This window comes from Lucilia sericata, unplaced genomic scaffold (assembly GCF_015586225.1).
Source record: "Lucilia sericata isolate MDLA Ls3-8-SP2 unplaced genomic scaffold, ASM1558622v1 Contig000082F_arrow, whole genome shotgun sequence".
Lineage (NCBI taxonomy): Eukaryota > Metazoa > Arthropoda > Insecta > Diptera > Calliphoridae > Lucilia > Lucilia sericata.
The window spans coordinates 656,822-669,189 of record NW_023994115.1 but is presented as its reverse complement, the minus strand read 5'-3'; the positions used below and the strand labels follow the sequence as shown (position 1 = coordinate 669,189).

Below are 12,368 nucleotides of genomic sequence, written 5' to 3'. Positions count from 1 at the left end.
ACTGAACTAGAACTGAACTAGAACTGAACTAGAACTGAACTAGAACTGAACTAGAACTGAACTAGAACTGAACTAGAACTGAACTAGAACTGAACTAGAACTGAACTAGAACTGAACTAGAACTGAACTAGAACTGAACTAGAACTGAACTAGAACTGAACTAGAACTGAACTAGAAACTGAACTAGAACTGAACTAGAACTGAACTAGAACTGAACTAGAACTGAACTAGAACTGAACTAGAACTGAACTAGAACTGAACTAGAACTGAACTAGAACTGAACTAGAACTGAACTAGAACTGAACTAGAACTGAACTAGAACTGAACTAGAACTGAACTAGAACTGAACTAGAACTGAACTAGAACTGAACTAGAACTGAACTAGAACTGAACTAGAACTGAACTAGAACTGAACTAGAACTGAACTAGAACTGAACTAGAACTGAACTAGAACTAAACTAGAACTAAACTAGAACTGAACTAGAACTGAACTAGAACAAGAACTTCAAGTGATTAACACTTTGAGATCGTTTTTCTGAAATATGGTTCTTTAAATGTTTTCTTAATTAAACTAAAATATCAAATAATAAAAATAATAAATATGAAAAATTGTAAGAAAATATTTTTCAAATTACCCATTTGTAAACCTGATAAATTTCTTTATAGCTATAACACAACTACAAAATTGTTTAACAAATTACAAATTATCCAAGAAGATATACAAAAAGCAAAAATAAAATAAAACTCTACATGAAATTCCTTTAACCATTTATGGAATCATAAACAGACCCAGACATATACCGGAATACAAATGCAATTAAGAAGAGTTCAATAAAACAAAAATTAAACAACAGCCACCAACAAATTGAGTTTAAAATCTGGGTAGTTCTCTGTCTACAATACAATATTTTGCATGAGCCAATAATTTGAATTTTTTTTTCGTTTTGTATTCATTATTTAAAACTGAAGGTTCTTTTTTTTTTTGTTTTTGACGGACTAACTCCTTAAAAATAACAAAAATATAAATAAGAAGATAAAAAATCAAATCTTGATGATGATCTTAACGCTTAATCTTGTGACTTCTTTTTTCTCAAAAGATCTCTTTTTTTCAAAGATTTTGATGATGGGAAATTAACAGCAGCAAAAAAACTACTGACTGATCAACAGTCTTAAAAAATCCAAAACAGACAACATAAAAAAATGATGCATCGCGTTCACAAATTGTCTGACAAACTCCAAACACAGACCCTAAACCAATACAAACCAAAAAAAAAAATAAAAAAAGATACAACTAAACTCAGTTTAAAGAAATTCACACAAAACCGAAATGTTTATACAAAAGGATACTCTAATATACAAACACACAGATACAGATGCATAAATACAGATACAATTTAAGGTAGCTGTGTTGAGGAATGGATTGAAGTTTAAAATTAAACATCATTTAGTAGTTTCTGTATATTTTTTAGGTTAAAATCCATTTCCACTGAAGTTTTTTTATTATTTTTGGTCTGGTTTCCACTCATCTTTTTAGAATGATTTGTTCTTTAAGATCAATACTGTTGTTGTTTGCGCCAAGAAGACCTTATCTGGGTTTAATTAAACGGCATCTTGTAATAAATTATCTTCATTAGTTTAAAACGTTGACCATCGTTTAGTTATAATTCTTTTTATCTTTTTTTTTTTTCTGTTATAATATTTGTATAGTACGTCTTGTTGTATTAGTTAACAACAAAAAAGTATTAATAATATTTTATATCTATACTTTTAATGTTCATTCAATAGTTGAATATGAAAAAATGTTTCTTTTAAAAAATTCTTTAATACTTTTTTTTATTCAGTTCTATAAGCTAACTGTGTGAAAAAATCTGAAATTTTGAGTTGTTTGTATTTTAAATTTTGTAAAATTGTTTATTTGTGTTTTGAAGTTTTTTATTTATTTGTTTGGTTTTTTAGCAAGGTTTTTACTTTGAGTGTTGTTTCTAGAGTTTGATTTTTTCTTTGATTTGTTGTTTTTAGGGCTTGTTAATTGGAACATTGCTCTTTCAGACATTTCGACAGATTAAGTTTGATTTTTTCATTTTCATTTTGATTTTACTGTGTACATTAAAATGTTGTTTTTTTGACAGTTTAATGTTTTAGGTAGTTCGTCTTTTCTTTGATTTTGTTATAAATTACCAAAGTATTTGTCTTGTTGTGTGTTAAATAAGAAGTATATGACAAAATATTTAGATTAAATCAATTAGTGACAGGCTGCTAGGAATTTGGGAAAACAATTAAGAGTTCAAATGTACACGAAATAAACATGTTGATTTGATTTCAGAACTCAAATTTTTTTGAATATCGCGAATGAAGGATATTATATTTTTTTTCTAGATTGACTGAAAGAACTGAACTAGGAACTTTGAACTAGAACTGAACAATAACTGAGAACTGAACTTCAGAACTGAATAGAACTGAGACTAGATGAAAATTGAACTGAACTTTAGAACTGAACTAGAACTCTAGAACTCAGAAATGAACTAGAATGAACTGAACTAATCGGAACTGAATAGAAGGAACTGAACTGAATGAACTAGACTGAACTTAGAACTAAAGAACTTGAACTGAACTAGAATGAACTAGACTGGAACTGAACAGACTGGAACTGAACTAGAACTGACTAGAACTGAACTAAACTGAACTAGAACTGAACTAGAACTGAACTAGAACTGAACTAGAACTGAACTAGAACTGAACTAGAACTGAACTAGAACTGAACTAGAACTGAACTAGAACTGAACTAGAACTGAACTAGAACTGAACTAGAACTGAACTAGAACTGAACTAGAACTGAACTAGAACTGAACTAGAACTGAACTAGAACTGAACTAGAACTGAACTAGAACTGAACTAGAACTGAACTAGAACTGAACTAGAACTGAACTAGAACTGAACTAGAACTGAACTAGAACTGAACTAGAACTGAACTAGAACTGAACTAGAACTGAACTAGAACTGAACTAGAACTGAACTAGAACTGAACTAGAACTGAACTAGAACTGAACTAGAACTGAACTAGAACTGAACTAGAACTGAACTAGAACTGAACTAGAACTGAACTAGAACTGAATTAGAACTGAATTAGAACTGAACTAGAACTGAACTAGAACTGAACTAGAACTGAACTAGAACTGAACTAGAACTAAACTAGAACTGAACTAGAACTAAAACTAAAACTGACCTGTACTAGAACTGCACTAAGAATCTGTGCAATTATCATGTATTCCAAAGAAAATAATATAAAAAGTGTGTCAAAATTCAAACTGAACAAAACAATGCAAAAATGAACTGTTAAAACAACAATATTTAACAAAAAATCGATCGCAATAATCTTATCTCAGACATCAACACTATCATCAACTTAATTATGATGCTGGATCCAGTAGGTTGTATCAAAAATGAAACCAGATTTTATTTTTTAACAGAGTTCGTTAAAAAAAAACTAAATGTCGAGTATAAGAAGTCTTTTGTTTCTTAGTGCATGTAAATTATTCTTAATTGATGCTTACGATCATTTCATGTAAATAAAATGTTGAATGACCGGATTATGGGCTGTGAACACAACAACAAAAAATGGAAAAATTGTATAAAGAGCAGGCGAATACATTATGACCAAAACGAAACTGATCTTCATGGTAATCACGGGCAAACGAACACACACAAGTATTTAAACAAAAAATACAAATCGTTTTACGTTAAAAAGAACGTTACAAAGTCCGTTAAGAAGAAAAGCAGTTAAATAAAATGTTTTAAGGAAGCTGGCAGCAGGAGTACTTTAAATGATCATAAAATCAAGTTAAAACAAACCGATCATCATTATGCAGATGAGTATTTTATACTAACATATTCTCTCTTTTTGAACACCCATGTTGTTATTTATTAAAAATATTAGTTTTGATTAATTTTTTTATGTTTTTATTATTATAATATTTGTTTCGGAGTGTAATAAAATTGACCTCCTAGTAGGGCTCAAAAAATCAACTTGTTTGTAGAGAATTAATAAACTTTTAGCAATTAAGTGTTTTTTAGGATTTTGAAAAGCATTATTCATTAATATTTTGTGTACTAAATCATTTCAAAAATATATAAAAAATTAGCGTATTTATTTTTAAATTTGTAAAATTTAAGACGAATAATAAGTTTAATGGCAATATGAAAAACCCCTTTACGGGTAGGGTAATAGTTGAATAGCAACTAATTTTAATATAACTCTCATTTAGTTAAGAATAATTCTCCCATATTTTTGAACCTAGTTACCAAAAGTATTTCAAATCTGATAAGGGATTCAGCCAAACTCTTTTCCTCAGAAATTTACACAAGTGTCTTTAAAGGTTAAATTTTGAAAAATTCATTGACCCCCCACTTGTTTGTAAAAAATTCTATATAAAAGGGTTTTTTTATTTAAGGACGTTTTACCTTAAATTCATTAATAAACATATAAAACTAATGAACTCTACTTTGAACAATTAAAAACGAAAATACCGCCAGACACAAACAAACATGATTTTTATACCTTTTAAAAAGTCATTTTTCAAATTGAATTAACTGAACTAAAATATTTTATCTAAAACAGAAATCAACATAAAAATAAAAATATTCTACTTGAATCTGTAGGCAAATCAAACCTTGTTTTAAATAAACTCAATCAATTTTATAGTTTAAATATACATATTTTTTAAAGTTTTTTTTATAGTATTTTTTTTTTTTTTTTTTTTTGAAGACATTTAACTAATCTTGAATTATTAATCATATACAATTAAACATTTTTGTACATACCAAATTTACTTTTTTATATAAAATTCTTCGTCTAAAACTACAAATGATGTGATGTTTGCTCATCAACCTTTTTGAAATATTTGTAGCTTGTTGAGTTCACCAAAAAAACAAACAAAAAAGGTCTATACTCGTTTTACTACTTACAATTAATTAAAGTGAATATAATTTTTTATTGTCTTAAATGAAATCTTAAAGATACACACAACAATTTAGAGTGAATAAAAAATTCACCATATGTGTGTGTACTTTTTCTCTGTGAGTTGCGGGTAAAAAAGATTCTAATTGATTACACACACTCAGTTGTTGGCCATAACAAGTGTCTAAAAACAAATCCATCAAATCAAAATTACAAAATGTTTTTTTTTGTGATTTTTTCTTAACAAGACATTTGGGCATTTTTGTGTTTTAAACACAGTAGGTTTTTTGGAGGCTGGTTTTTATCAACACCATAAACTTGAAATTATCATTATTTAAACGTAACTTTTTTTTTTGGTTTATTTATTATGTTTATGCGGGATTATATAAATGAATTAAATATTTTAGGAATTTCTTGGTGATTTTATAGTTTTTTCTTCACAATTTTGTTATGATTTTTGGTTATAGTTTTAAATTTTTTTGATTTACATTATTAAAATGTATGCCGGGTTTTTTGTTCTCAATTTTTAATGCTAGGTTTTTAAAAATATATAAATCAAGTTTTTTTTAATATTTTAAAGATGTAATGATTAATTTAGGGGAAATGAAAACTATTACTTTGGCAAAAACAACAACATATCTATTAACTAGAGCTAAACTAAAACTAAACTATATCGGAGCTGAAACTAAACTAGAACTGAACTATAACTGAACTAGAACTGAACTAGAACTGAACTAGAACTGAACTAGAACTGAACTAGAACTGAAATAGAACTGAACTAGAACTGAACTAGAACTGACCTAGAACTGAACTAGAAACAGAACTAGAACTGAACTAGAACTGAACTAGAACTGAACTAGAACTGAACTAGAACTGAACTAGAACTGAACTAGTACTGAACTAGAACTGAACTAGAACTGAACTAGAACTGAACTAGAACTGAACTAGAATGAACTAGAACTAGAACTGAACTAGAACTGAACTAGAACTGAACTAGAACTGAACCAGAACTGAACTAGAACTGAACTGAACTAGAACTGAACAAGAACTGAACAAGAACTGAACAAGAACTGAACTAGAACTGAACTAGAACTGAACTAGAACTGAACTAGAACTGAACTAGAACTGAACTAGAACTGAACTAGAACTGAACTAGAACTGAACTAGAACTGAACTAGAACTGAACTAGAACTGAACTAGAACTGAACTAGAACTGAACTAGAACTGAACTAGAACTGAACTGAACTAGAACTGAACTAGACTGAACTAGAACTGAACTAGAACTGAACTAGAACTGAACTAGAACTGACTAGAACTGAACTAGAACTGAACTAGAACTGAACTAGAACTGAACTAGAACTGAACTAGAACTGAACTAGAACTGAACTAGAACTGAACTAGAACTGAACTAGAACTGAACTAGAACTGAACTAGAACTGAACTAGAACTGAACTAGAACTGAACTAGAACTGAACTAGAACTGAACTAGAACTGAACTAGAACTGAACTAGAACTGAACTAGAACTGAACTAGAACTGAACTAGAACTGAACTAGAACTGAACTAGAACGAACTAGAACTGAACTAGAACTGAACTAGAACTGAACTGAACTAGAACTGAACTAGAACTGAACTAGAACTGAACTAGAACTGAACTAGAACTGAACTAGAACTGAACTAGAACTGAACTAGAACTGAACTAGAACTGAACTAGAACTGAACTAGAACTGAACTAGAACTGAACTAGAACTGAACTAGAACTGAACTAGAACTGAACTAGAACTGAACTAGAACTGAACTAGAACTGAACTAGAACTGAACTAGAACTGAACTAGAACTGAACTAGAAACTGAACTAGAACTGAACTAGAACTGAACTAGAACTGAACTAGAACTGACTAGAACTGAACTAGAACTGAACTAGAACTGAACTAGAACTGAACTAGAACTGAACTAGAACTGAACTAGAACTGAACTAGAACTGACTAGAACTGAACTAGAACTGAACTAGAACTGAACTAGAACTGAACTAGAACTGAACTAGAACTGAACTAGAACTGAACTAGAACTGAACTAGAACTGAACTAGAACTGAACTAGAACTGAACTAGAACTGAACTAGAACTGAACTAGAACTGAACTAGAACTGAACTGAACTAGAACTGAACTAGAACTGAACTAGAACTGAACTAGAACTGAACTAGAACTGAACTAGAACTGAACTAGAACTGAACTAGAACTGAACTAGAACTGAACTAGAACTGAACTAGAACTGAACTAGAACTGAACTTGAACTGAACTAAACTGAACTAGAACTGAACTAGAACTGAACTAGAACTGAACTAGAACTGATTTAGAGCAGGAAATAGAGCTGAACTAGAACTGAACTAGAACTGAACTAGAACTGAACTAGAACTGAACTAGAACTGAACTAGAACTGAACTAGGACTGAACTAGAACTGAACTAGAACTGAACTAGAACTAAACTAGAACTGAACTAGAACTGAACTAGAACTGAACTAGAACTGAACTAGAACTGAACTAGAACTGAACTAGAGCAGGAAATAGAACTGATGTAGAATAGGAACTAAACAAAAACTATGTACGTTTTTGGTACTCAGTTCTGAGGATTATAATATGTTTTTATTCACATATAAACAAATTAAATTTCACTTACCTTAGTAACTAATAAACTTAATATAACAAATATTAAAATACAAGGCATTGTATTGCTGGTGGTGGTAGCGAATAATTTTCTACTACAACTGGAACGGTTTAAAGAATTTATGCTGCAAGTCCCATTAAATTCTGAAGATTTTCTGCGAAAATGTTTGGTAAACATTTTATGTGTAGCAGGTGATGTGGATGATTTTGTTAATGTAAACAATGTTGATGACATGTGGTATTAATTTATTTTATTTGTTTATTTTTTAGAAAGTTTATAATTAATTGGTTTGGGTTTTTTTTATTAATGAAATTTGTGCACAATTTCACTATTGTTTAAAAAAACTTTTAGTTTTAAACATATTTTTTTAAGGAATTTCTTAAACGATTTATTAACTTTTTAGATTTTGTTTAACAAAATTTGTATTTATCACTGTTTTTGTTTTATCATTGTTGTTGAAAATTTTTGTGTTATTTATTTTGATAATTTTTTTATTTTAGTTGTAAAGTTAAATTTGCTGCAAAGAAAGAAACAAAAATATTTATTAGTAAACAAGAAATATATATATATATATATATATATATATATATATATATATATATATATATATATATATATATATATATATATATTTCTAAAGTAAAAGAAAAACTAATTTTATGTAAAGTTTTATTTTGTCATTAACTTTTCCTTTCTCTTAAACTATGATTTAATTTATTACTTTCTCAATCTCCTTTTTCTATAATTTCAATTAATTTTATGACAAAATGCTATAAGAAAAAAATATTAAAAAACCTGACCATGCTCAATAATAATAATAACAATCATATGTGTAAAAAACGCTTTACAGTGTTGATTTTTCAGTTTTCAATTCTATCATCACATGTTTTTAAAAAATTCATTCATCATTTTTTCTCTTAACCGGCTATAAACTACAAAAAAAAATACAAGCATCATGTTTAATGCAAATGCAATTCAATTTACATTAATTTAAAATTCACAATATTTTGCTGCTGTTGTTGTTGTTATTACTCTTTCTTACTTTTTCGCGTTATTTTTCAATCCAAGTTTGAAAATGAAAATGTGGCCAGATTACAAGGAAAGTGAAAAAGTTCTCGCAGAAAAGAAATGTAAACGATGTGTATCTCTCTAATCAAATTTTCATCACTTTGAAAGTAAAAGTAAGTGCTTACTTTGTGCTACTTTAGAAGTAGTTTTCTCTCAGTTGTATTCTTCTGTTTATATCTTAGCCAATTATGAAGCGACTTGATGGATTTTGAACAGCAATAATATTAAAACTATGATCAATAAAGTCTAAAAGTTTAGATAACTAGATATTTTTTGAAAGGAAATACTTAAATTTTTAAGAAAATACTATCAATATAATCTAAAACCGATTTTAGTTGAAAAGCATGACATACTGCAAGAACTTTGATCGCTAAGTAGTAAAAATATCGTACGGCATCCCAGGCAAAAAAATAAATAAACTAACTAACTATAAAAAATTATAATAAAAAAAACATCAACGTTGTAAAAACTACTACAACAAATAAGCTGACTTAACCAGCATTTTATCACATACACACATTACAAAGTCAGCAAGAAAATAAACACACCATCATCATCATCATCATACCCCTGAGAGAAAGAACGACAGATGAGAAAGAAGAAAAAAAAACAAATATTATAATGTTTTCATGAAACGATCATCATCGTCATCAGCATAAACAACAAACCAGAAAGAAGATCGATGAGCAGCAGCAACATTGTCAATGTTGTCACTTGTTGTTGGCATCATCGACAACCACAAGGCAAAGAACAACGAGCCAGGCGGCGCAGTTAGCAGTAGTGAAGGTACGCATGCAGGGAAATTAGTGGAAACAGACCGTACGACAGGCGGACAGACAGACAGACAAAGCAAAATCATGCTTATAAATTTGTATGCAATTTTGCTTATTTATTTGTATGCATCAATTCTCCCCGATGTTATGGGTTTTCTGTTCTTCTCCTCCTCCACCTTATTCTCCCTCTAATGTTGTAAGGCAAACCAAACCACATGAAGTATTTGTTTGCTAATTGTTTTTTAAGTTTTTGTTTATTTGTGGTTGATTTTTCCTTTTTTTTTTTGCTGAGAATTTATTCTCCTTTTCTGTGTGTGTGTCTTTATTTTTCCCAACTTGTCTTGTTATTTTTTTATATGGACTTGGACTTGTATGTTGTCGATGATTGTCTCCCATGATTATACACTTTGGTTTTGGAATTTTCTTTATATGTTTTTTTTTTATTTTCATTGTCGTTTTGTTTGTTGACTTTTATAACATGGTGTTAATTACTCGTTTTATAAATTAATTAATTAATTTGCATTTATTACTATAAGAAGGCAAATACAACAAAAACAACAACAATAGCTGCTGCAGCAAAACTAAAACAAAAGATAATATTTAATTTGAAATGTTTTTAAAGGTTTTGTTGCAAGTATGCATTTTTTTAATTTTATTGCAAACGAGGATGATTTGAGAAGTGTTAAGGAAATCGAAACAATGTTGCTAGTGGTCTTTTTATAAAGAAAATGTTGCTGATAAACGTTTAAATGATGATTCATTTTTAGTTAAGCTGAAAAAACACTAATTTTTAAATTTTCTTGAAGACAAGGAACTGACACAGAACTATTTTGGTGGCTGCTTGTTTATTAGTAGAAAATGATTCAGGATCTATGAGTTTATACAAATTTAAGGTGGGATATGCTAGAGGAGTTAATAGTACTACCTAAAGTAATCTAATGATTACATAAAGTAATTCATTATGTGACTAATTACCATAACATAATTGTAATATGTAATTGATCAATAACCAATTCAAATGATTTGTAATTGTACTTAAAGTCCTGCCAATTACAATTACAAGTTCCGCCAATTACACACCAGTTATTGTAATTGGCTAATTTTGATTACAATTAAAAGTAATTATTATAATTGCTTATTGCTCAATTACATATTACATGTAATATATTGTAATTGACCACGTAATGGGTTACTTTATGTAATCATTACCGCCAAGCCCAGTTCTAAATTACAATTACTTGTAACTGTAATTTAAGTATTACTAATTACAAGTAATTTTAAGGGAAACAATTCACAATTACAAATAATTGTAATTGGTTGTTGCTCAATTACACATTACAAACATTTGATTGTAATTGGCAAAACTCAAATTACAAGTAATTATAATTGGTAAAGCTTCAATTACATTAATTTGAAATGTAATCATTACAAGTAATTGTAATTGATAAAACTTAAAGTACAATTACTTCAAATGTAATTGTAATTGAAAATTGAAAACATTACGACTACAATCATTACAAGTAATTGTAATGGATAAAACTTGAATTATAATTACTTCATATGTAATTGTAATTGAAAACATTATGACTACAACATCAAATATTTTATGTGATGAAGAAGTTTCGATGTTAGATTCCTTTAGAATGGTTCAGTTGGGTCTCTGGGTTAAAAATGCGTTCGTCCGGGGCAAATTTCAAATTCATTATCTTTTAGGTAAAAATATTGACAAAATCGGTAATCTATTAGATCTGGTTTCTGGGTTAAAAATTGTTTGGCCTGTGTAATTTGAACTACACTATTTTTCCAATTAATCGGCAATATATTAATCCTACTTTAAGTATTCTAGTAAGAATTATCATTTCAAATTTTAAATCCCTTTCCGAAATTTGATTCCTTTATAGAAAATAAAGTAATTCCTTTATTTGCAAACATTTTTCATCCCAACCTCGAAAAATTTTTTTATTATTATAAATAGAGTACTCACACCAAAGTGAGAGTAATAAAATGTATTTTATGTAGATAAAGAAAAATTCTCATAAAACGGAAGTCGTTGACTCTGTCAATACAACAACGATTTATAAAAATTATGACGATGATGACGACAACAACCACAACGACAATCATAATATGATGAACAGTCAACCATCCATCACTCGATTTTTAAATACACTTGACTTGTTGAATGAGAAATGAAGAGCTTGATCACACACTCATTTATAAGCAACAAAAATATGTATTTCTATTGAGCATGTGTTGGATAATTATTGGTGTGTAGTGTAAACTAGAGTTTAGTAGTTGACCGGAAGTTATATTGCAGTTTTTTGCTTTTGCTACTGCTCTCATGCGTGTGTGTGTGTGTGTGTGTGTGTGGTGTATTTTGTATAAGTATATGTAGGTGTTTGTTTAGTGGGTGAATTTTTGTATAAGTTTTCTATGAAAGGGGTTTTCTTATTTCTTTTTAAATGTTTGTTTAATGCCGTGTCGTTTTGTTGTTGTTGTTATTGCTGCTGTTGCATGCCTCTTTAATTTGTAATTGGAGCATTTGTAATGTTGTAAATGATAATAATGTTAGTAATTTGTTATAAATATATGTATTTAAGTATACATTTATTTAATAGTAAAGAAATAACAACAAGTGTTAATTGTTTATTATATATTTATGATAAATATAAAATGTTAATTATAGTTCATTTTGAAAAGCAACAGGTTTTAGTTTAAATGGAATTGTTAAGTAAAGGAAATTGTCTATATGTAATTAGATTTGACAGTGTATAATTATAAATCGTTGTTTGTTTTATAAATTAAAAAACACATTTAAGATTTGCAAATGAATCATAAGAAATATAAGGCTGGAGTGTTAATTATACATATGTGAAAAAAGAAAGATGTGGCTTAAAACTAACATAAAAAT

At 28.7% G+C, this 12,368-nt stretch overlaps 1 protein-coding gene across 1 annotated transcript in view; it reads right to left on the bottom strand.

Annotated features, from left to right (window-relative positions):
* LOC119599572 (protein serrate) overlaps positions 1 to 7,978 on the bottom strand; it is a 108,340-nt gene extending 100,362 nt beyond the window's left edge. Inside the window, exon 1 of the mRNA XM_037949382.1 lies at positions 7,629 to 7,978. Within this exon, the coding sequence (XP_037805310.1) occupies positions 7,629 to 7,850 (222 nt within the window). The 5' untranslated portion in view covers positions 7,851 to 7,978. The remainder of the gene's footprint in view (positions 1 to 7,628) is intronic.
* Positions 7,979 to 12,368: the final 4,390 nt, after the last annotated feature.